At 36.9% G+C, this 26,829-nt stretch overlaps 1 protein-coding gene across 4 annotated transcripts in view; it reads left to right on the top strand.

Moving 5' to 3' along the window:
* Window positions 1-26,829, top strand: part of ASCC3 (activating signal cointegrator 1 complex subunit 3) — a 413,165-nt gene that overhangs the window by 56,530 nt on the left and 329,806 nt on the right. For all 4 annotated transcript variants that reach the window (XM_049897967.1, XM_049897961.1, XM_049897954.1 and 1 more), the window contains one exon: window positions 14,317-14,437. In XM_049897967.1, the coding sequence (XP_049753924.1) occupies window positions 14,317-14,437 (121 nt within the window). The remainder of the gene's footprint in view (window positions 1-14,316; window positions 14,438-26,829) is intronic.

Genomic DNA, 26,829 nt, shown 5'->3' with positions numbered 1-26,829 from the left:
TAGTATACACTCTATCATTGTTTCCACTGGAATGCAGTGATCTAATTCAGTATATGGTGAAAAGTGGGGATTACCTTTCCTGAGGGATTCACAAGCTACACTCATTTGTTGAAAGTGTTATATTTTCAAGAAATAGGGAAGTATGCTGTTTTCAAGTTGTTGTGAAATAAAAATCTCAGGAACTTAGGTTGCTGGCTAAATTTTTACTATTTTCTTTTATTACTTAATATTTAATGACAAAGGATTTATGATAACAAGAATTTTTAAGAACCTTTGTCTATTAAAAACTACCATAACAGGTAATGATGGCTCTAACAGCATCCACCAGGAAAAGAATGTTACTCCTCAATACCTCTTGTGTCTTCCTTAAATCTTTTATTCTTTTTTTTTATAATTTATTTTTATTGTTTTTGAGAATATACACAGCAGAACATATACCAGTTCAACAATACCTACATGTACAATTCTTAATCTATAGCCAAGATAGTGAAACTTGCCTTTTCATTGTTTGAGAGCTACATTTTTTTTTTTTTTTTTAAATCTTTGTAGCAGATATCTGCTTCTCTACCTAGGGCTAACTTCTCTCTCCCTCTTTTAGTAGTACTTCAGCAGAATCTGGAATTTGTATCAGTGTACAGAGCAGTGATCCAGACAGCTATACCTATACAAACAGTCACTCACTGTGCCAAATTAGTTTGTAGTACAAATCTTGAAAGACAACTGCATCTGCTCTCAATGTTGGTGGAAATGGCAAACGTTATGGGAAACATAATTTTGGGATTTCTTTTAATCTGGTGGCAGCTGATCTCAGAATTCTGCTGGGAATTCTTCATCTTTGAATTACGGAAGTCTTGCTATTGAGAGCAAAATTGCCTTGTCTCTTTTGCTAGGTCTATAGTCCGTTATTTAAAAAAGAAAAAAAATGTATATATGTAAATGTGTATGTACTCTGATCCTATGCTTGGAACACTGCATTAGAAGTTGCCCTGAAAAATACTGATTTCTTAAGATTATGTTTTGGGCTAAAAGTTTCTAACTAGAATCTCTATCATGTATGAACATTGCACTTTGGGTTAAGTAATATTGGGTAGCTAGAGTATGTGTAATGGTATCTCAGCCATGGTAAGTTTTTTTCTAATGGGAGAATTAGTCTCAGTTAAAAAAAAATAACATTCTTTGCAAATTGATAGATGTAAAGGACATTTCATATTGCATGTATAAAACATTTGGTTTGCTTGAGGAGTGGGGGAGCAGTAACTCTGTAGGTATACATTGCTATTATCTTTTTTTGAATGTGTATGTTCTTTAATATCACCCTTAACCTTAAGCACAGTGACCGAGGGGGCATTACTACTGCCCTTACAGAAATAAAAAGCATTATAAAGGGATACTGTGAACAATTGTATGCCAATAAATTGGATAACTTAAATGAAATGGACCAATTCCCAGAAAGACACAAACTACCAAAATTCAGTTAAAAATGAACGGACAATCTGAGTAGACCTATAGCAAATGAAGAAATTGAGCTTGTAGTTAAAAAAAAAAAAAAAATACAAAGAAAACCTCAGGAACATATGGCTTCACTGTTGACTTCTACCAAACATTTAAAGATGAAATAATACCAATTCATCATAGCTCTTAAAATGGAACGATGATAATCAAGACAGTGTGGTACCAGCATAACACAGACATATAGATCAGTGGAACAGAATTGACAGCCTCGAAGTACAGTCTATGGTCAGTTGATTTTTGACAAGAGTGCCAATACTATTCAATACGGAAAGAAAAGTCTTTTATCCAGTCTGACAATCCCTGCCTTTTGGTTGGATTATTTTAATCCATTCACAGTTAATGTTATTATTTATATACATGGATTTACATCAGCTATTTCACTTTTTGTTTTCTATGTGTTTCATGTCTTTTTTATTCTGTTCCTCCCTTACTGCTTTTTTTTTTTTTTTTTTTGCTTTTAGTGAGTATTTTACAATGAAACATTTACATTTCTTAATGATTTTTTTTTCCCTTTTTATGGAGTTTTTTTTTTTTTTTTTAGCGTTTGCTCTAACCCACTGCTGTAGTCAGTTCTGACTCACGGCAACCCTATAGGACGGAGTGGAACTGCCCCATAGGATTTCCAAGGAGTGCCTGGTGGATTTGAACTGCTGAACTTTTGGTTAGCAGCTGAATGCTTAACCACTATACCACCAGGGTTTCCAGTGTTTGCTCTAGGGCTTACCATATACATCTTAACTTATCAGCTTCAGATATGTACTAGCTTAATTCCAGTAGGGTATAGAAATGTTACTGTGATATATCTCTATTCTCTTTCCTTCCTCTTTTTGGTATTGTTTTATACATATTACATTTATTGATGTTAAAAACTCAACAATAAGTTGTTATAATTATTATTTTACCATCTGTAGTCGTTTAGTTAGCCCTATACAACTTTGCTCCCACCTACTGTTTTTGTGCTGTATTTTTTATTTGTAGACATATATTCATTTTATATATTTTACAGATACATTTTATTGGCAAATATATTACCAATATATTTTATTTTTACATGGTATAAACCCTGCAACACGTTATATACATATTATTTGATACAATTGCTTTTTAAATTATTTAAGAGGAAAAAAATATGCATTTTTGTTTTTTATGATTATGTAATCACCTATACTGGTACCCTTTGTTTTTTGTGTGTGAGTTTGACTTACCATCTGGGGTCACTTGCTTTCAGCCTGAAGAACTTCCTTCAGTATTTCTTATTAGGCAGGTCTGCTAGCAACAAATTCTCTTAATTTTTGTTTATCTGGGAATGTCCTTATTTAACCTCCATTTTTGAAAAATAGCTTTGCTAGTATAGGATTTTTGGTTGACAGTTTTGCATTCTTTGAGCACTTTGAATATATTCTTCTACTGCCTCTGGTTTCCATTATTTCTGCTGAAAAGTCAGCTGTTAGCATTATTTGGTTCCTCTTTTAAGTGATGAGTCATTAATTGAGATTTTGAGTCTGTGATATTTGAACCAAGACTGTTCCCTCACTCCTTACAGTTCATGGAAGCAGAAATGCCACTCCAGACTGTTGCATATAAGAACATAAGGCCTTTGAGATTTTCTTCTTGTCTTGGATTTTCAGCATTTTTATTGTGATATTTGTGATTGCAGATCTATTTGCGTTTATCACACTTGGAGTTCTTTGAGCATCCTGGATATGTAGGTTAATGTTGTTCAATAAATTTGGAAAGCTTTTAGCAATTATTTCTTTGAATATTTTTTCTGCTCCTTTTTCTTCTTTCAGCATTACCATTACGTGTATGTTAGTACGCTTAGTGTCTCATATTTCTCTGATGCTTTGTTGATTTTTCATCATTTTTTCTTTTTTTCTGTTCTTCAGGTGCATAATCTCTATCAATCTGTCTTCCAGCTCACTTAACTCTTTCTTCTGCCAGTTCAAATATACTTTTGAGCCCGTCTTAGGAATTTTTTATTTCAGTTTTGTGCTTTTCAACTGCAGTATTTCCATTTGGCTCTTAAAAAAAAAAAAAAACTGTTTATTGATATTCCTTATTTTAATTATCATACCTCTATTTCTTTAATCATGACTTCTAGTTCTTTGAAATATTTGTAATGGCTGCTTTGACATCTTTTTCCATTAAACCCAACATTTGATCACTCTCACAGGTACACAGGCAGTTTCTGTTGCCTGCCTTTTTTCCAGTGTATGGGTCATTCTTTCCTGTTTTTGCATGCTTCATAATTTTTTATTGGAAACTGGACATTTTAGATAATATTTTGTAGCAACTCAGAGTAATGAATTCTTCCTGCCCCCGGCTCATTTTTTGTTACCTGTTTATTTGACTAGCTGGATTATTTTACAGAAGATAATCTCCCATCCCCCCAACATTTGGGCCTTTGATGTTGCTCCTCAAGAAGGGGCAATCTAGGGTATGCCTGTAGTCACTCTGCATTCTGGAATGACAGTGGTATTGGTGGAGCTTTCTTCTCTTTCCCTGACCACATTCAGTTGTTAAACTTTACTAATTGCTAGTGATTGCTCTACTGTTTTCAACAATTCTCTAGGGGATGGGAAAGGGTTGGTATACTTCTCCCTGAGTAATATTCCTGCTTTAGGAGTTGAGCACTGGGTAGAAGAGAAGGAGACAGTAGCTTGTGGTCTTTTCAGCTTGCCTGTCCTGTTGTTAATAAGGTCGCTATGAGTCAGAATCAACTTGATAGCATTGAGTTTTTTGTTTTTTTGTTTTTTTTTCCATCCTGACGTGGGGAGCTCTGGTGGCTTAGTGCCTAAGAGTTTGACTGGGAACAAAAGATTGACAATTCAAATCCACCAGCAGCTCCTTGGAGACTCTATGGGATAGTTCTACTCTATCATATAGGATCGCTATGAGTTGGAACCGACTCGATGGCACCTAACAACAACAGCAACATCCTGACATGGACCTACCACCTTAAGAGCCATGGCAAGGATGTGTGGGCCCCAGTATTTTCTGTGGTGTTAAATCCAAAAATAGTCTCTGATCCACGAGTGTGGCTGGATGGAAGGAGGGAACCCTCCTCATGACTGCGCTCACCCAGAACTCTGCCAAAGTAGCAGGTAGCTGGGAGCGGCATGAGAAATACTGACATCCTGCTCCTTCTAGGAAGAAAACCATCTGTTAGGAAGACGAAGGAAGAAAGAGGCCTGTGCACTTAACTGCAGCAGTCTGGAGTGGCCTTTCTGCCTTGCTGAGCTGAGAACAGGAAGTTGGTGGCCTTAGTTCAAATACCAAGACCCTCACTTTTCTTACTGAATTTTCTTGAATAGTTGTTTCTTTATTTGCTGTATGTCTTTAGGACCATTTCAAGAGGCTTTCGGTGGTTGTTTTATTGTAATTTTTACCAGCTTCACTGGAGAGCAGGTTAGTTCTTCATGCTGTCATGCTAGAAGTCAATCTCCTATAAGTTTTTTTAAAGGGTGAAAATTAAATTAAGTTTTAGATGTAACCTAAAGCTAAATGATTTGAGAAGAGAAGGGTAAAATGTACCTTAAATATTCAGTTCAATTTGCTTTTGCCATTTGAGCTGAATGGTAACTCAGAAGCACTAGATCTTTTCATATCAGAACTTAAGGAGTATTCTCATTCTGTTTTATGGATCAGTAATATTTTGTGGATCAAAAGATATATGTATTTGTAATTTTCTTAGATATTGCTAGGTTGCCTCTCTCTGGGGGGTATTTATGGAGTTCCTGGGTGGCGCAGATGGTTAAGTGCTTGACTACTAACCAAAAGCTTGGTGGATCAAACCTACCCAGAGGTGCCTAAGAAGACAGATATGGTGATCTCCTTCTGAAAGGTCACAGCCTTGAAAAAACTGTGGAGCAGTTCTTGTTTGCATAAATGGGGTCGGCGTGAGTCGGAATCGACTCTACGGCAACTAACAGCAACAACAACAGGGAGTATTCTTGTTTACACTCTCTCCAGCAGTGTATAAGAATGCCTTCTTCCCCACAGCCTTGCTAACGAAGGGTATTAGTGAAATTTTGGATTTTTGGTAATCTAATAGATTTTAAAAATCTGTAATTACTTTATAACAAGTGCTGCTGAGTGTCTTTGAATGTCTTTTGCTATATCTAAGGACTATTTGTAATTTCATTCTATAAACTGTCCTATTGTATATTTTTTTAATTTTTCTGCTTTTCTGATATTTTGAGGGACGAATCACTTGTAGTATGGTTTAATATTAAATATAGCTAGAAGAAAGACTAACTCTTGATCAGAAGATTTTGAACTTGAATTTTACTGAGGGATTGATGTATCATTAACAGAATTGAAGATGTTGGGAGAAAGAGCCGATTTGAAGAAGGAGGTGATGACTTTGGTTGTGGATATTTTGTTCATATTTAACCTTATTTGACCTTAGTATAAAATTATAGTGTGAACATTTATGAAAATTAATATTATATGAAACTCAGAATATCTTATTTTAAAGTAGAACTTGTGGAAGGGCAGGGCTATGCATTACAAAGTATGGAAAAACTGGAGTGGATGAACGGGTTCTAGATTGATTTCCGTTATGGTCATCGCTAATGTGACTTCAATTCAATTCTGGAACTATTTACTGTGTCAGTCATGGTTTCCGGGTTATTTTTGATATGGCAGAGGATAAGCAGACAAAAATCACCATGCTGCAAGAGCTTACATTCTGGCATGTGGTGGTGGGGGTAAGGAGTGTGGGACAGACAATAAAAAAAGAAAAGTAATATGTCATGTAGTAATAGTGTAAGGGGAAACCCTGGTGGTGTAGTGGTTAAGTGCTATGGCTGCTAACCAAAGGGTCAGCAGTTTGAATCTGCCAGGCGCTCCTTGGAAAACTCTATGGGGCAGTTCTACTCTGTCCTACAGGGTCGCTATGAGTCGGAATCGACACAACGGCAGTGGGTTTGGTTTTTGGGGGTTTTTTAATAGTGTAAGATTGCTTAGAAAAGGCCTCTTGATAAGGAGACAATTGCCGTAAGGAAGTAAGGGAGCAATTCATATAAATGTCTAGGGAAAGGACATTTTAATTATAAGAAACAGCAAGTACAAAGATCATACGTGGGGATACCCTTAAGGAATAGTAAAAGGGACAGTGCCTAGAGCAATGGACATGAAGGACAGAGCAGTTTAAGAGATGAAATCAGAGGGAAGCAAGTATGAACGAGGTTGCTCAGATTAAATAGGGCCTTCTATGTCATATTTAAGGACTTTGGGTTTTTCTGTGAGATTGGAAGCCAATGGGGGGCTTTAAACTGAGGAAAGACATGACATATTTTAAAAGGATCACTCTGGTTTGAACCGCAAACCTTTTGGCGCTTAACTATTTGTCATAGTGACAGTAATAATAACTAACAAATGTTGATCACTTTTAAGCACTTTAAATAACTCATGCTGAGAAAAGCTGTTCCATGGTTTATTTCCATGGATGCCATTCACGCTGTAGTCTGTATGCTTAGTACCCTGGAGTTGTGCAGTGCACAGCCTTTGTGACTGTACTAAGTGACCCGGCACCTGAGAATGGATGTTTTTTTTTTTTTTTTGGAGGGGGGTACAATAGAATGAAGGATTGTACCCTGAATCATGGATGAAGCTCAGAAAAATAGAAGCAAGAAGGATGAGAAATGAGAGAGAATAGTGATCAGGGAGAGTTTAGAAATTAATGTAGTAATTACCATGGCAAAAACTGGATAGTTTTTCAATTAGTACTGAACCAAAACCAAACCAAACCCAGTGCTGTTGAGTCTATTCCGACTCATAGCGACCCTATAGGACAGGGTAGAACTGCCCCATAGAGTTTCCAAGGAGCACCTGGTGGATTTGAGCTGCCGACCCTTTGGTTAGTAGCTGTAGCACTTAACCACTATGCCACCAGAGTTTCCAATTAGTACTGAGGAGGGAGAAAAACAAAAAACAAGTACTGGATTTGGCAAGAAGATCATTGATGACCTTTGCTTCCAGTGGACACAATGATTCAGAAAGCATTAGGAAGTTGGGATTTTCCATTTATTGCTCAAAAGACAAATTAATAAATACTCTTTTTCTTTGAGCTATGGGCTGTAAACCAAAAGGTCAGCAGTTCGAATCCTCCAGCTGCTCCTCGGAAACCCTGTGGGGCAAGTCTGCTCTGTCACTATTAGTTGGAATTGACTCAGTGGCAACAGTATTTGAAACTCAGAGCTATCTTACTGAAAAGCAGTCTTGTTAATGCCTGTCTTACAATGTTGTTTATGATCAGTATGGATATTACCTTATTGTATGAATATCCTGCACTAAGATGAATGCTTAACACTCTCAAGATAAACATAAAAGTTCCTGTTTATGTGTAACTTTTCAGGGCTTTTTTTTTTTTAACATTATGTATTTTATTCCTTACAGTATAAATAATCTAGTAAATTGATAATTTATCGCTATTTTCTTTTTTTTTTAACTTTTTACAGGTGTATGACTTATTGATAGCAATTACTATAATTGGCTATGCAACCCTACTATTAATCAGTGTGATATTTCTGTCACCGTTAACCCCCTTATTCGCCTTGCTCTTGCCCCTCGTAACTTTGTTCTCTACACATTTGCCTTTTTTTGTCTTTTTATATAAAGGAGGTCATACAATATTTGTCCTTCTATGGTTGATTTATTTCACTCACCATAATGTCTTCCAGCTCCATCCATATTGTAGTATGTATCAAGATTTCATTTTTCCTACTGGCTGAGTAGTATTCCAATGTATGTACCACATTTTGCTTATCCATTTATCTGTTGATGGTCATTTAGATTGTTTCCACCTTTTGGCTATTGTGAATAGTGCTGCAGTGATCATTGGTGTACAAGTCTCAGTTTGAGTCTCCGCTTTCAAGTCTTTTGGGTATACTTAGGAGTGGAATTGCTGGGTCATATGATAGTTCTAAAGGAGCTCTGATGGTGTAGTGGTTAAGCACTCAACTGCTAACTGCAAGGTCAGTAGCTCAAATCCACCAGCTGCTCCATGGGAGAAAGATGTGGCAGTTTGCTTCTGTAAAGATTCATAGCCTTGGAAATGTTATTCTGTCCAATAGGGTCACTATGTGTCAGAATTGACTCAACAGCAATGGATATGGTAGTTCCATTTTTAGTTTTCGAGGAACTGCCACACTGTTTTCTACAAGGGCTCTACCATTTTGTCTTCCCACTAGCAATGGAAAGGGTTCTAATTTCCCCACACTAACATTAATTATTTTCTTTTTTTTTTTTTAAATCTTAGCCATCCTAGTGGGAATGAAATGGTATCTCATTGTGGTTTTGATTTGCAGCTCTCTGCTGGCTAATGACGTGGAACATCTTTTCATGTGTTTGGTGGTTGTTTGATTGTCCTCTTTGTTGAAATGTCTATTCAAGCCCTTTGCCCATTTTATGATTGGATTATTTGTCTTTTTGTTAAGTTTCGAAGTTTTATATATATATTTGGTTATTAGATTATGTTTGCTATATGGTTTGCGAAGATATTCTCCCAGTCGGAAGCTTATCTTTTCACTTTTTTGGTAAAGTCTTTTAATGAACAAAAGTTTTTAATTTTTATGAGTTCCCATTTATCTATTTTGTCTTTTGCTATTTGTTCTAGAAGTTTTCTTATGTACTTTTTGAGATTTTCTGTATATAGGATCATACCATCCACAAACAGAGATATTTTTACTACTTCTTTTCTAATCTGAATACCTTTTATTTATTTTTTCTTGTCTTGTTGCTCTGGCTAGGACTTCTAATACAATATTGAAGAGAAACTGTGAGAGTGGGGACCCTTGTCCTGTTCCCAATTTAAACGGGGGAAGCTCTCAGTCTTTCTCCTGTTAAGAATAATGTTGGCTGGTGGTCTTTCATGAATGCCCTGGATCATATTGAGGAATTTTCTTTCTATTTTAATTTTCTCAAGGGTTTTCATCAAGAAAGAACATTGGATTTTATCAAAAGCTTTTCTGCATCCATAGAGATGATCATGTGGTTCCCTTCCTTTGTTCTATTGATGTGATGTTTTGCATCGATTGATTTTCTAATGTTGAACCATCCCTGCATTCCTGGAATAAATCTCACTTGGTCATGAGTGGCCATGGTTGTATATAGACGGAGGTTTGTTTTCTGCTGATTCCTAACACTTGCCAGTTGGCATCTTTATTAATATGACCCTAGCATCTGTTACAGTGCCTGGTTATGAAATGATTATAACAAATAAGATATTTTAAAAGTATTTCATTTATGTTCCTGGTAGTTCATTCTCTCTGCAGAGGTTTTTCTACATTATTTCTCCTTTGATATGATCCTGGGTGGTTAGTTCTAAAACTCTCTGAACGCTCTGAGAAATTCGACCTCAAAATATGTGATAGACACAACATAATTTCTGTGATATTACTTCCAAATGCATAACCTCAGTCTCATAAAGAAGTATTGTTATTGTTAGCTAGTGTATGACTCTTTTAATCTGCTGCTGAATTCTGTTTGCTAGTACTTTATTGAGGATTTTTGCATATATATTCAAAAGAAGAAAACCCTGATGGCATAGTGGTTAAGAGTTCTGCTGCTAACCAAAAAGTCAGCAGTTCAAATTCACCAGGTGCTTCTCGGAAACCCCCTGGGACAGTTCTACTCTGTCTTGTAGGGTCACTATGAGTTGGAATCGACTTGACGGCAGTGGGTTTTTTTTTTTTTTTTTGTAAGAGATACTGGCCTGTAGTTTTCTTTTGGTGTCTTTGTCTGGTTTTGGTATCGTGGTTATGTTTGCTTTGTAGAATGAATTAAGGAGTATTCAACTTCTCTATCTTTTGGAAGAGCTTGAACAGTATTGGTGTCAATTTTTCTCTAAATGGTAGAACTTCCCAATGAATCCATCTGGTCTAATACTTTGTTGTTGTTGTTGAGAGCTTTTTGATCACTGATTCAATCTCATCACTTGTTGAGTCTGTTGAAACTATTTTCTCTGAGTCAGTTTGAGTATGTTGTGTGCTTATAAGAATTTGTCCATTTCACCTTGGTTATACAGTTTGTTGCCACGTAGTTGTTCATAATCTGTCATAATTCTTTTTATTTCTATCAGGTTAGTTATAAAGTCCTCTTTTTCATGTTTTATTTAGATTATTTGCATATTTTCTCTTCTTTGTCAGTCTAGCTAAAGGTTGTCAACTTCATTGATTTTTTTCAAAGAACCAACTTCTGGTTTTATTTATCCTCTATTTTTTTTTTTTAATTTCTGCTCAAATCTTTGTTATTTCTTTTCTTCTGGTAGGTTTAGACTTAGTTTGCTCTTCTTTTTCTAGTTCCTAGAGTTGCTGTGTTAGGCTGTTGATTTGAGATCTTTCTTCTTTCTTCATTTAGGTATTTATTGCTCTAAGTTTCTCAGTATTGCCTTCACTGTATCTCATCAGTTTTAATATGTTGTGCTTTCATTTTCATTTAACTCTAGGAAATTTGTGATTTATCTCTTGATTTCTTCCTTGACCCATTGGTTGTTTAATAGTGTGATGTTTAATTTCCATATGTTTGTGTATTTTCCAGGTTTTTTTTTTTTTTAATTGATTTTTAGCTTCAATCCATTGTGGTCAGAGAAAATACTTTGTATGATTTCAATCATTTTAAATTTGTCAAGACTTTGTGACTTAACACGTGGTCTATCCTGGAGAATGATTCACGTGCACTGGAATAGAATGCGTATTGTGCTGTTTTGGGCTGGGAGTGGTCTACATATGTCTGTTAAGTCTAGTTGGTTTATAGTGTCATTCAAGTCCTCTGTTTCCTTGTTGCTTTTCTTTCTAGATGTTCTTCCCAGTGTTGAAAGTGATGTATTGAAGTCTCCAACTATTATTGTAGTATTATCAATTCTATCATGCTTGCTTTATTTATTTAGGTGTCCCGATGTTGGGTGCGTATATATTTATGATTGTGATATCTTCACGTTTGGCCCCTTTATGACTATATAACGTCCATCTTTATATCCTCTAACAGATTTTGTCTTAAAAGCCTGCTTTGTCTTATATTAAGATTGTCACCCCAACTCTCTTTTGGTTTTTGTTCACATGGACTGTTTTTTTCTGTCTTTTCATCTTGAACCTATTTGTGCCCCTGGGTTTAAGGTATGTCTCTTGTAAACAGCATATAGTTGTATCATGTATTTTGCCTTTTGGTTGGAGCATTTGGTCCATTTACATTGACTGTAATTACTGATACGAAGTGACTTAATTTTGCCATTTCATTATTCGTGTTTGGTGTTTTTAGCCCTCTTTGTCTTTGCCCTTTACTACTGCTTGCTTTTGTGTTTTGTTGGTTTATTGTAGTAAGACTTTTAAGTTCCCTTCTCCTTTCCTTTTGTGTGTTTTTTATATATTTCCTTAGTGGTCACCATGAATATTACATTTAACAGATTGTATTTTTAACATTCTAGGGTGAGTTGGTACCAACTTAACTTCAGTAACATACAAAAAATTCTACATCTGTACCATTCTTCTGCCCTCCCGCCTTTTGTTGTTGTTATCACTAATTACATCTTTATATTTCATGTGCCCTGTAACCATTTTATCCTTGCTTTTGATATATTTGTTATTCAAAAACGTGAAGGATGAAGCAATTGAAATTATCAAGTGTAAATACCTTGTTACTAGCCCGAATACTTGTTCATGCATTTCCCTGGTAGATATGAACGCTTTCAGCATCCGTTTGTCTGGGGATGTTTTAATTTCACTCTTTTTCTTGAAGAATTGTTTCACTGGGTATAGTATTCTTGGTTGACAGTTTTTTCCAGCACTTTAAATATATCATTCCATTGCCTTCTGGCCTCCAGTGTTTCTGAGGAGAAGTTGGTAATTATTGGGGATCATTAGTGTGTGAGGAAACCCTGGTGGTGTAGTGGTTAAGAGCTATGGCTGCTAATCAAAAGGTTGGCAGTTCGAATCCACCAGGTGCTCCTTGGAAACCCTATGGGGCCGTTCTACTCTGTCCTTTAGGGTCACCCTGAGTCGGAATTGACTCGATGGCAGCGGATTTGATTTTTTTGGTTTCTAGTATGTGACTGCTTCTTTCTCACTGCTTTTAGATTCTCTATCTTTACTTTTTGAGAGCTTAGGTATGATATATCTTGGTGTATATCCCTTTGAGTTCATCATGCTAGCGTTCTTTGAGCTTCTTGGATTTGTAGATTCATGTCCTTTGTTAGATTGGAGAAATTTTCTGTCGTTATTTCTTCAAATATTCTTTCTGTCTCCTATCTTTTGGAATTCCCATGATGAGTGGGGTCTCCGATTATTGTCCCATAATTCCATTAAACTTTGCTCAGCCTTCTTGAGCCTTCGTTGTCGCTTTTCAGTGTCAGTAATTTTAACTGTCTTACTCTCTAATTTGCTGATTGTTTCTTCTGCCTGATTAAATCTGTTGGTTAGTCCTTCTGTTGCATTTCTCATTTCACTTATCGCCCCTTTCAGTTGTAGTGTATCTTTTTTAAGATCCTCATTTTGTTCTTATATTGTTTCCTTATTTCTTTTAGCTCTTTGTCCATTTTCCTTTAGTTTTTTAATTATATTTAATGTTATTGTATTATGTTCTTCCATTTTTTTCATTATTTGGTCATAGGTAGATGCACTTTCACTCCCTTTGTCATGTTTATTTGGATGGGCCATTGTTCCTATGTTCTTTGCGTGAATATTTTTCTGTTGTCTATTTGTTGCTTCCTCTGCTATTTCCCTTTGCAAAAATTACTTAACCTTAATTGATAAGTTTTATATTACCTCATTTGGAATACTTTATGCACAATATATTCCATGTTTATTTCAGTGTCACACCATAATTTTTGGGAAAACATTCATAGATGTTAGCATAGTACAGTGGAAAATCCTGTAGTTTTGAATTTAGATAGCTGTTGATTCAAAACTCAATGATATTACTAGTAAGTTGTGTAACTTTGGGCAATTTATTTAGATTTTCTAAAGCTTTATTAAGTTCAAAAATAATAATCGTACTTTAATTTGAAAAGGTTGTTAGGAATATTTAGTTAGATAATATCAGTAAAGTGCTTATTGTGGTACCTGGTATATACTAAGTATTTAATTACTGGCTGGTATATCTAGAACAGATAGGACAGGATCATTTTCAGTAATATATATGCATGTATGTGTGAGGAAATATACATGCATATATATGTGAGGAAATCCAAAGGCTTTTTGGTACAGCTATTTCTTATGTGATTTAAAGTCTCTTAATGGTGAAACTAGTTCTCTGAATCTGGACTTGACTTAATTTTTGACATTTAATGGAGATGGAAATTTTTTATAAAGTTTCATAAAGCATTTGTAGCACTGTGTTTTAGATTTCAGAAAGCATTTAAAATACATAGAAGGATTTTGGCATGTAGGCATGATTCATTACAACATAATAAAGATTGTTTAAGATAAAATGACACCTTTTATATAGCAAGTGGTAGGAAAAATAGTATTCTGGACTCAATTTGGGAAAACCAGAATAGTACATAGAAAAACAAATTAATTTTAGAATTTCACGTACCCAGAAAAACTAAGTATAAGGATTTGCTACTTTTTAACTTAGAGTTTTGTATATAAATAATAATAATTATAGAAATTAAACCATGATCTTTAAATATTTAATTGTAGATTACCTTTATAAAGTTGAAAGTTCCTTAGCAATGTGAAGCGTTTTCTTTCTTTCCTAAATTTTCTTTTGGTTTCACCTGCTGATTACAGTATGAGTAACATGAAAAAGGGTAATTTTGAAGTAACTTTTTTTTTTTTTTTGTCTTTCTCCATCTCTCATAAGCTATTTGAACTGTTGGGACCTGAAGGACTTGAACTTATTGAGAAGCTCCTCCAGAACAGAATTATGATTGTGGATAGATTTCTTAGTTCTTCAAATGATCATAAATTTCAGGCTCTTCAAGGTAAGAAAGCAAACAGTGGTGATTCTAATTTAAAGGAAAGATTTATTTGTTAGTGAATTCTTTTAAAAATAATTACACTTTATATATCCTTTCGTATATTTAATTTACTGATACCGTCCTTTTAAATGTCATGGTATTGGCCAGCTATAAACCATAAACTACCTGAATAGGGAGGAGCTATGGCAGTGATTGTATTCATGTTTGGGTGTGGCAGTTTTTCTTTTCTTTTTTTAAAGATAAAACCACTTTGAATAGACAATTTTTTTTAATGTGAATACATAGAGTGCTTACTATGAGCCAAGCAAGTAGTGTTTTAAGTTTTTATAAATGCGTGTATGTGTATGTATATATACCCATTGCAGTTGAGTCGATTCAACTCATTGCAAACCTATAGAACAGAGTAGAACTGCCCCACAGGGTTTCCAAGGCTATAATCTTTATAGGAACAGATTGTCACATCTTTCTCCTGCATATTGGCTAGTGGATTCGAACACCAACCTTTCAGTTAGCAGCTGAAGTGCTTAACCACTCTGCCACCCAAGCCCCTTATACATGTATGTGTATATATATATATATATATGTGTATATATATATATATGGATATATATATATACACACATATATATACACACACGCACACACACACATAAGTATGTTCTCCAAATTTTTTTTTTAAACTTTTAAATCTGTAGTAAAGGTGCCAGCATAATACAACGAACACTTACACGGCCTTCACATAGGTTCCCCATTTGTTAACGTTTTGCTTCTTCCCTCTTTCTCTATACACATACACACCACTGCACGCTTATATACATACATTTAAAATTTTTGCTGAACAGTGACAGAAAGCTGTAGCACTTTAAAACTGCCATTCCATTGTCATCGGGCTTGAATATTGTCATTTGAGAAATTAGCTGTTATTTTTGCTACTGTAAAGGAAAGTTTTTTGTTTTTTTTTTCCCCTCTGACTCCTCTAAGATTATAATTTTGTCTGGGTTTTTAGCAGTTTGACTGTACTGCATCTAGGTGTGTGTTAAGATTGACCAAAAGAGTACTGTAGGTTTTTTGAATGGTCTGTTAGGTGTGACACAAGAAAATAAGACTCATGCAGGAAGACCAGAAAACAAATAGAGTTTATTACTCACAGATCCCAGGGAGGAAACTGCAGCATCTGGGGATGTACCCAGGGATAAGGTAACAATGAGTTGGGATTATAGCAGAGAGCTTACTATGGGAAGTAGAGAGGAGTCTCAGGGCTGGTATGCATTCAGATGTCTTATTGGTCAGTTTAAAAGTTTCCATTGCAATAACAGAGGAAAAGGGAGATATTCTCATTACAGGAAGCCACCTGGAGCATGGCTGGTAGGGGCAAAGAGTAACAACCTTTGAAAGACTGGGTGAAAAGATAGGAAAGTCTATGTCAGAAACTGGGCAAAAGGACAACTTTCACCGAATGAAAGGAATTAATGGATGCCAGGGCAGCAAACTAAGTAGACTGTAAATTGGCCTTATGACTGTGTGTGTGCTTTTTCTTTACTTTTGGGTTTGTCGAGCTTGATTTGTCAGTTGATATTTTTTATCAGTTTTGGAAAATTGAATGTATTAATTGCAATTATATTCACTGTTCTTGTCTGCTAAGGTATTTGGATGAGCTATGGGGGTCTAGTTTTGTCATTTTTTCCTCTTTTTTTTTAGTCCTATGGTTCTGTCTCTTGACATGCCTAATACTTTTTCATTGAATGCCAGACATGGTATATTAAAAATCATAGTTGCTCCAGATGATGTTTTTTGTTTTTAGTGAGTCAGAGTATGGGCTGATTACTATAAGCCAGTCATACACTGTGCTATATGGGCAATGGGTTGCATGTTTGATAAGGCTCAATCTACTTGTGGTTGATCCTTGTTCTTAGGCTATAGTACCTTAGGATCTTCAACTGAAGTACTGATGACTGTCACCAGGACCCCTCCTTCTCATCTTTGCTTCTTGTGTACTGTGATACTGTGAAGCTATTAACTTTTCTTCTTCTATTTTTCAGGTTTTGTTCCCCTACCCTTTCCCTCCCTCCCCCACCCTTTTTTTTTTTTTTTTAAAGTTTCAGTGTTTTAGCTTGCAGCTTTATAATTTAACAGGTGTCTTACAGGGAATTTCAGCCATGTATTTGAAACCCTTCCCCAATTTTTGTCACTCCAGTCCTGAGCTGGAATGACAGCAGGAGCCCTTTACTGTAGGTAATCCTTGGCTTTTCAAATTCTGCTCATGGGGAGAAGGTGGCTGTAGATCACCAGCTCACCTCTCTGTGGCTGTCCCCCTCTCTAGCATATTATCCCCTTCTATCCCTATGGCTTTCGTACTCTCTGATGCCTTTAAACATATAATTTTTAAATTCATTTGGCTTTTATATTTTTTTCTTGTAGTAATGTTTGTCTGCTGCAAGCTACTTCATTCTATCTGGTAGAGAAAAACTATGAACATTCTCTCTTAAAATTGATAAATGTGTGGAAAATGACAGAACCTGGTAAAAAGAACAAGTATAGTGGCTTAGTCCTTAATTACCACAAATAACTTGATATTGTTACTAGACAGTATTTATGAGACAAATTCTAGGGAGATTTTAACTTTCAAGGTTAAGGAGAAAAATGTATTGTAGTTATGAATTAGGGAGAGAAGGCTAGGAAGCCAAAATTATTAAAAATCCTGACTTAACAATGACGTAGCTAATGCCAAACTCAGATTTTAGGTGATAAGCTGGAAAACTGAATTTCTTAACCTTACACAAATGTTCCTTTCCAGCCTTACAAATAGTTTAGGATTTTTAAAAAAGTGCTTTGGAATAAGAAATTCTTTTAATTCTCAACATCTGTGCTGCTTCTGTGTGAAGTTATGTCATCTCTTACATTTATGATTATGGCAGTAAAAGTAAATGATAAAAACAGCCTCAGTTTAAATAAAAATTCCTTAGGGATTATCTTTATCATATACTTTGATTACTGATAAATGTTTTCACAAGCTTGGAGTTACTTTGAGATTTTTAGAAACTAGGAGGGATGGAGTTTAGGGACTTTGTCTTTCTGTAAGCGTCTTGGTTCTTATGTGCTTTGAACACATATAAACTACCTTGCTTGGGCTCCCACTCATTGAACATTACTTAATCAGATGCAGTGTTGTAAGCCAACAGCGTTTAAGAGCATATAAATGGGTATTTGTCAGAAGAAAAGGAATGAGTTTAAACAAATAGTCCTGCAATGTTATAAATTCTAAGAATTTGGTGTTTTATTTTGTTAGTCCCCTGTGTTAATGTAGAAATTTTTACTGATTCCGTCTTCTAATATTGCTGACAGAGTACTCGTCTGGCAGTTTGTCATATTGTGGTGGCTTACGTGTTGCTGTGATGCAGGAAGCTATGCCACTGGTATGGATCACTCATGTTAGACAGTTTCAGTGGAGCTTCCAGTCTAAGACAGACTAGGAAGAAGGACCTGGTGATCAATAGCTAAAAAAAAATTGGCCTGTGAAAACCTTATGAATAGAAATGGAACATTGTCTGATATAGTGCTGGAAGTGAGCCCCTCAGGTTGGAAGACACTCAAAATATAACTGGGGAAGAGCTTTCTCCTTAAAGTATAGTTGACCATAATGATGTGGGTGGAGTAAAGCTTTTGGAGTGGTCATATGCTTGCCAAAATGATAAGAAACAGCTTCAAACATCCATTAATGATCAGAATGTGAAATGTAGGAAGGATGAATTTAGGAAAATTGGAAGTCATCAGAAATGAAATGGAACACATTGGTATCCTAGGCATTAGTGAGCTGAAATGGACTGGCATTGGCCATTTTGAATCAGATAGTCGTATGGTCTACTATGCTGGGAATGACAAGTAGAAGAGTAATGGTGTCACATTCATCATTAAATGGAACATTTCTCGATCTGTCGTGAAGTACAATCCTGTTAGTGATAGAATAATATCCATATGCTTATAAGGAATACCAGTTAATCTGAATATTATTCAGATTTACTCACCAACCACCAAGGCCAAAGAAAAAGAAATTGAAGATTTTTACCAACTTCTGCAGTCTGAAGCTGATCACACATGTAGTCAACACGCATTGATAATTACTGGTGATTCGAATGCAAAAGTTGGAAAAAAAGAAGGATCAGTAGTTGGAAAATATGGCCTTAGTGATAGAAATAATGCCAGAGATCACATGGTGGAATTTTTCAAAACGAATGACCTATTCATTGCAAATACCTTTTTTCAACAACATGAATGGCGACTGTACACATGGACCTCGCCAGATGAAATACACAGTAATTAAATTTTTATGGAAAGAGGTGATGGAGAAACTCAATATTATCAGGCACAACAAGGCCAGAGGCCAACTATGGAACGGACCATCAATTGCACCTATGCAAATTCAACTTGAAGGTGAAAAAAATTAAAACAAGTCCACAAGAGCCAAAGTACAACCTAATTATATCCCACCTGAATTTAGAAACCATCTCAAAAATAGATTTAACATATTGAATAGTGTTGACCAAAAACCAGACAGGCTGTGGGATGACATCAAGGACATCATACATTAAGAAAAGAAGAGATCATTAAAAAGACAGGAAAGAGGAGGCGGGGCCAAGATGGCGGACTAGGTGGATGCTACCGCGGATCCCTCTTGCAACAAGACTCGGAAAAACAAGTGAATCAATCACATACATAACAATCTACGAACTCTGAACAACAAACACAGACTTAGAGACGGAGAACGGACAAATACGGGTAGACAGTGATCGTTTTCAGAACCAGGAGCCAGCGTACCAGGCAGGTGACCTTCGGAGCCCGATCTGGGGTAGAGCCCAGGGGGGCAGATGGCACGTACAAGGGGCCCAGCCCTACCCCCCGAACTCATCCCGGGAGGGAGCCTGGCTGGTTGGCGCGGGCGGCGTAGTGGCGCAGCCGGTGGGAGAAGCACCCGGGAGGCAGTGACTGATCTTGGAGGGGGGAGAGCAGCGTCCCAGCCGGGGAGCTCTCCCGCCAGGAGTTTGGCGGCAAGCGGGCGTGGCACGAGCATGGGGATCAGCTATATTTCCCTAAAGCGACCCAGGGAGGGGGCCCAGACGTTCGTGCGGGTGACGCCCACCCAGTTCGCGAGTGCGGCGTGGCGAACCGGAGGGAGAAGTCCCTGGGAGGAAGTGCCTGGTCTTGGAGCGGGGAGAGCGGAGTCCCAGCCGGGGAGCCGTCCTGCCGGGATTTTGGTGGGCGCGGGCGGAGCGTGAACGTGGGGATCAGCTCTATATTCTGAGGTGCTACACTCCTAGCTCTCTGATCCCTCCCCCACCCTCCCCAGGCGGCTCCATTAACATCCGAATACCCTGAGCCAGAGGGAGAATTCAGATAGGGATCTGACTGCATTTTTTTTTTAGCTGATTACCTGGAAAAACTAGTTTCCCAGTGATGACTCGGAGACAGCAGTCCATATCAAACCACATAAAGAAACAGACCATGACAGCTTCTCCAACCCCCCAAACAAAAGAATCAAAATCTTTCCCAAATGAAGATACAATCCTGGAATTATCAGATACAGAATATAAAAAGCTAATTTACAGAATGCTTAAAGATATCACAAATGAAATTAGGCTAACTGCAGAAAAAGCCAAGGAACACACTGATAAAAGTGTTGAAGAACTCAAAAAGATTATTCAAGAACATAGTGGAAAAATTAATAAGTTGCAAGAATCCATAGAGAGACAGCATGTAGAAATCCAAAAGATTAACAACAAAATTACAGAATTAGACAACGCAATAGGAAGTCAGAGGAGCAGACTCGAGCAATTAGAAGGTAGACTGGGACTTCTGGAGGACCAGGGAATCAACACCAACATAGCTGAAAAAACATCAGATAAAAGAATTTAAAAAAATGAAGAAACCCTAAGAATCATGTGGGACTCTATCAAGAAGGATAACTTGCGGGTGATTGGAGTCCCAGAACAGGGAGGGGGGACAGAAAACACAGAGAAAATAGGTGAAGAACTCCTGACACAAAACTTCCCTGACATCATGAAAGACAAAAGGATATCTATCCAAGATGCTCATCGAACCCCATTTAAGATTGATCCAAAAAGAAAAACACCAAGACATATTATCATCAAACTCGCCAAAACCAAAGATAAACAGAAAATTTTAAAAGCAGCCAGGGAGAAAAGAAAGGTTTCCTTCAAGGGAGAATCAATAAGAATAAGTTCAGACTACTCAGCAGAAACCATGCAGGCAAGAAGGGAATGGGACGACGTATAGAGAGCACTGAAGGAGAAAAACTGCCAACCAAGGATCATATATCCAGCAAAACTCTCTCTGAAATATGAAGGCGAAATTAAGATATTTACAGATAAACACAAGTTTAGAGTATTTGCAAAAACTACACCAAGACTGCAAGAAATGCTAAAGGAGATTGTTTGGCCTGATGACCAATAATATCAGGTACCAGCACAATACAAGGTCACAAAACAGAACGCCCTGGTATCAACGCAACTCAAATAGGGAAAGCACAAAAACAAACAAATTAAGATTAATTCTAAAAAACAAATAAATAAACAAAATAATACACATAACAGGGAATCATGGAAATCAATAGATAAACGATCACAATAATCAAAAAGAGGGACTAAATATAGGAGGCATTGAACTGCCAGATGGAGAGTGATACAAGGCGATATAGAACGATACAAGTTAGGTTTTTACTTAGAAAAATAGGGGTAAATAATAAGGTAACCACAAAAAGGAATATCAATTCCATAACTCAAGAAAAAAGCCAAGAAAACGTAACGACTCAAATAACATAAAGTTAAACATTATGAAAATGAGGATCTCACAATCTACTAAGAAAAACGTCTCAGCACAAAAAAGTATGTGGAAAAATGAAATGGCCAACAACTCACATGAAAAGGCATCAAAATGACAGCACTAAAAACTTATTTATCTATAATTACGCTGAATGTAAATGGACTAAATGCACCAATAAAGACACAGAGCGTAACGGACTGGATAAAGAAACACGATCCATCTATGTGCTGCCTACAAGAGACACACCTTAGACTTAGAGACACAAACAAACTAAAACTCAAAGGATGGGAAAAAATATATCAAGCAACTAATAAGCAAAAAAGAAGAGGAGTAGCAATATTAATTTCTGACAAAATAGACTTTAGACTTAAATCCGCCACAAAGGATAAAGAAGGACACTATATAATGATAAAAGGGACAATTGATCAGGAAGACATAACCATATTAAATATTTATGCACCCAATGACAGGGCTGCAAGATACATAAATCAAATTTTAACAGAATTGAAAAGTGAGATAGACACCTCCACAATTATAGTAGGAGACTTCAACACACCACTTTCGGAGAAGGACAGGACATCCAGTAAGAAGCTCAATAGAGACATGGAAGACCTACTTACAACAATCAACCAACTTGACCTCATTGACTTATACAGAACTCTCCACCCAACTGCTGCAAACTATACTTTTTTTTCTAGTGCACAAGGAACATTCTCTAGAATAGACCACATATTAGGTCATAAAACAAATCTTTGCAGAATCCAAAACATCGAAATATTACAAAGCATCTTCTTAGACCACAAGGCAATGAAGCTAGAAATCCATAACAGAAAAACTAGGGAAAAGATATCAAATACTTGGAAAATGAACAACACCCTCCTGAAAAAAGACTGGGTTATAGAAGACATCAAGGAGGGAATAAGGAAATTCTTAGAAAGCAACGAGAATGAAAATACTTCCTATCAAAACCTCTGGGACACAGCAAAAGCAGTGCTCAGAGGCCAATTTATATCGATAAATGCACACATACAAAAAGAAGAAAGAGCCAAAATCAGAGAACTGGCCCGACAACTTGAACAAATAGAAAGTGAGCAACAAAAGAACCCATCAGGCACCAGAAGAAAACAAATAATAAAAATTAGAGCTGAACTAAATGAATTAGAGAACAGAAAAACAATTGAAAGAATTAACAAAGCCAAAAGCTGGTTCTTTGAAAAAATTAACAAAATTGATAAACCATTGGCTAGACTGACTAAAGAAAAACAGAAAAGGAAACAAATAACCCGAATAAGAAACGAGAAGGACCACATCACAACAGAGCCAAATGAAATTAAAAGAAACATTTCAGATTACTATGAAAAATTATACTCTAACAAATTTGAAAACCTAGAAGAAATGGATAAATTCTTGGAAAAATGCTACCTACCTAAACTAACACATTCAGAAGTAGAACAACTAAATAGACCCATAACAAAAAAAGAGATTGAAACGGTAATCAAAAAACTTCCAACAAAAAAAAGTCCTGGCCCAGACGGCTTCACTGCAGAGTTCTACCAAACCTTCAGAGAAGACTTAACACCACTACTACTGAAGGTATTTCAAAGCATAGAAAAAGACGGAATACTACCCAACTCATTCTATGAAGCTACCATCTCCCTGATACCAAAACCAGGTAAAGACATTACAAAAAAAGAAAATTATAGACCTATATCCCTCATGAACATAGGTGCAAAAATCCTCAAAAAAATTCTAGCCAATAGAATCCAACAACACATCAAAAAAAATAATTCACCCTGATCAAGTGGGATTTATACCAGGTATGCAAGGCTGGTTTAATATCAGAAAAACTATTAATGTAATCCATCACATAAATAAAACAGAAGATAAAAACCACATGATCTTATCAATCGATGCAGAAAAGGTATTTGACAAAGTTCAACACCCATTTATGATAAAAACTCTTACAAAGTAGGAATTGAAGGAAAATTCCTCAACATAATAAAGGGCATCTATGCAAAGCCAACAGCCAATATCACTCTAAATGGAGAGAACCTGAAAGCATTTCCCTTGAGAACGGGAACCAGACAAGGATGCCCTTTATCACCGCTCTTATTCAACATCGTACTTGAAGTCCTAGCCAGGGCAATTAGGCTAGACAAAGAAATAAAGGGTATCCAGATTGGCAAGGAGGAAGTAAAGCTATCACTATTTGCAGATGACATGATCGTATACATGGAAAACCCTAAGGAATCCTCCAGAAAACTACTGAAACTAATAGAAGAGTTTGGCAGAGTCTCAGGTTATAAAATAAACATACAAAAATCACTTGGATTCCTCTACATCAACAAAAAGAACACCGAAGAGGAAATAACCAAATCAATACCATTCACGGTAGCCCCCAAGAAGATAAAATACTTAGGAATAAATCTTACCAAGGATGTAAAAGACCTATACAAAGAAAACTATAAAACTCTGCTACAAGAAATTCAAAAGGACATACTTAAGTGGAAAAATATACCTTGCTCATGGATAGGAAGACTTAACATAGTAAAAATGTCTGTTCTACCAAAAGCCATCTATACATATAACGCACTTCCAATCCAAATACCAATGTCATATTTTAAGGGGATAGAGAAACAAATCACCAATTTCATATGGAAGGGAAAGAACCCCTGGATAAGCAAAGCATTACTGAAAAAGAAGAAGAAAGTGGGAGGCCTCACTCTACCTGATTTCAGAACCTATTATACAGCTACAGTAGTCAAAACAGCCTGGTACTGGTACAACAACAGGCACATAGACCAATGGAACAGAATTGAGAACCCAGATATAAATCCATCCATGTATGAGCAGCTGATATTTGACAAAGGACCAGTGTCAGTCAATTGGGGAAAAGATAGTCTTTTTAAGAAATGGTGCTGGGATAACTGGATATCCATTTGCAAAAGAATGAAACAGGACCCATACCTCACACCATGCACAAAAACTAACTCCAAGTGGATCAAAGACCTAAACATAAAGACAAACGATAAAGGTCATGGAGGAAAAAATGGGGACAACCTTAGGAGCCCTAATACAGGGCATAAACCGAATACAAAACATTACCAAAAATGATGAAGAGAAACCAGATAACTGGGAGCTCCTAAAAATCAAACACCTATGCTCATCTAAAGACTTCACCAAAAGAGTAAAAAGACCACCTACAGACTGGGAAAGAACTTTCAGCTATGACATCTCAGACCAGCGCCTGATCTCTAAAATCTACAGGATTCTGTCAAAACTCAACCACAAAAAGACAAACAACCCAATCAAGAAGTGGGCAAAGGATATGAACACACATTTCACTAAAGAAGATTTTCAGGCAGCCAACAGACACATGAGAAAATGCTCCCGATCATTAGCAATTAGAGAAATGCAAATTAAAACTACGATGAGATTCCATCTCACACCAGACTGGCATTAATCCAAAAAACACAAAATAATAAATGTTGGAGAGGCTGCGGAGAGATTGGAACTCTCATACACTGCTGGTGGGAATGTAAAATGGTACAACCACTTTGGAAATCCATCTGGCGTTATCTTAAACAGTTAGAAATAGAACTACCATACAACCCAGAAATCCCACTCCTCGGAATATACCCTGGAGATACAAGAGCCTTCACACAAACAGATATATGCACACCCATGTTTATTGCAGCTCTGTTTACAATAGCAAAAAGCTGGAAGCAACCAAGATGTCCATCAAAGGATGAATGGGTAAGTAAATTGTGGTATATTCACACAATGGGATACTACGCATCGATAAAGAACAGTGACGAATCTCTGAAACATTTCATAACATGGAGGAATCTAGAAGGCATTATGCTGAGCGAAATGAGTCAGAGGCAAAAGGACAAATATTGTATAAGACCACTATTATAAGATCTTGAGAAATAGAAAAAAAGGAGAACACATACTTTTGTGGTTACAAAGGGGGGAGGGAGGGAGGGAGGGAGAGGGTTTTTTATTGATCAATCAGTAGATAAGAACTGCTTTGGGTGAAGGGAAAGAGAACACTCAATACAAGGAAGGTCAGCCTAATTGGACTGGACTAAAAGCAAAGAGGTTTCCAGGATAAAATGAAAGCTTCAAAGGTCAGCGGAGCAGGGGCTGGGGTCTGGGGAACAGGGTTTGAGGGGACTTCTAAGTCAATTGGCAAAATAATTCTATTATGAAAACATTCTGCATCCCACTTTGACATGTGGCGTCTGGGGCCCGAAATGGCAGCAAGCGGCCATCTAAGAGACATCAATTGGTCTCAACCCACCTGGAGCAAAGGCAAAGGAAGAACACCAAGATCACACGACAACTAAGAACCCAAGAGACAGAAAGGGCCACATGAACCAGAGACCTACATTATCCTGAGATCAGAAGAACTAGTTGGTGCCTGGCCACAATCGATGTCTGCCCTGTCACGGAGCACAGCAAACAACTCCTGAGGGAGCAGGAGGCCAATGGGATACAGACCCCAAATTCTCATAAAAAGACCATACTTAGTGGTATGCCTGCGACTAGAGGAATCCCGGAGGCAATGCTCCCCAGACCTTCTGATGACACAGGACAGGAACCATCCCCGAAGACAACTCATCAGGCATGAAAAGGACTGGTCAGCAGGGGGGAGAGAGATGCTGATGAAGAGTGAGCTAATTAAATCAGGTGGACACTGGAGAGTGTGTTGGCAACTCTTGACTGGGGGGGGATGGGAAGATAGAGAGAGAGGGAAGATGGCAAAATTGGTACGAAAGGAGAGACTGAAAGGGCTGACTCAATAGGGGGAGGGCAAGTGGGAGAAGGGAGTAAGATGTATGTAAACTTACATGTGACAGACTGTTTGGAATGGTAAATGTTCACTTGAAGCTTAATAAAAATTAATTAAAAAAAAAACAGGAAAGAAAAGACAAAAATGGAAGTCTAAAGAGATTCTGAAACTTACTCTTGAATATGGAGTAGCTAAAGCGAATGGAAGACTTGATGATGTAAAGAGCTAAACAGAAAACAAAGTACAGCTTGAGAAAACAAAGTAAAGTATTATGATGAAATGTGCAAAGACCTGGAGTTAGAAAACTGAAGTGGAAGAACATGTTTGGCATGTCTAAAACTGGAAGAACTGAAGAAAAATTTTAAGCCTCAAGTTGGAATATTGAAGGATTCTACAGGCAAGATACTGAACAATGCAGGAGGCATCAAGGGAAGATAGAAAGAACACCCAGAGTCACTATACCAAAAAAAATTGGTCAACATTCAACCATTTCAAGAAGGAGCATAAGATCAAGAAGCAATGGTACTGAAGGAAGAATTCCAAGTTGCACTGAAGGCACTGGCGAAAAACAAGGCTCTAGGAATTAACCGAAAACCAATTGAGATGTTTAAACAAACAGATGCAGTGCTGGAAATGCTCACTTGTCTATACCAATAAATTTGGAAGACAGCTACCAGGCTAACACTGGAAGAGATCCATGTTTTTGTCCATTCCAAAGAAAGATGATCCAACAGAATACAGAAATTATAGAACAATATTACTA

The sequence above is a fragment of the Elephas maximus genome, chromosome 1 (assembly GCF_024166365.1).
Source record: "Elephas maximus indicus isolate mEleMax1 chromosome 1, mEleMax1 primary haplotype, whole genome shotgun sequence".
NCBI lineage: Eukaryota > Metazoa > Chordata > Mammalia > Proboscidea > Elephantidae > Elephas > Elephas maximus.
This window is presented reverse-complemented; position numbering and strand designations above follow the sequence as displayed.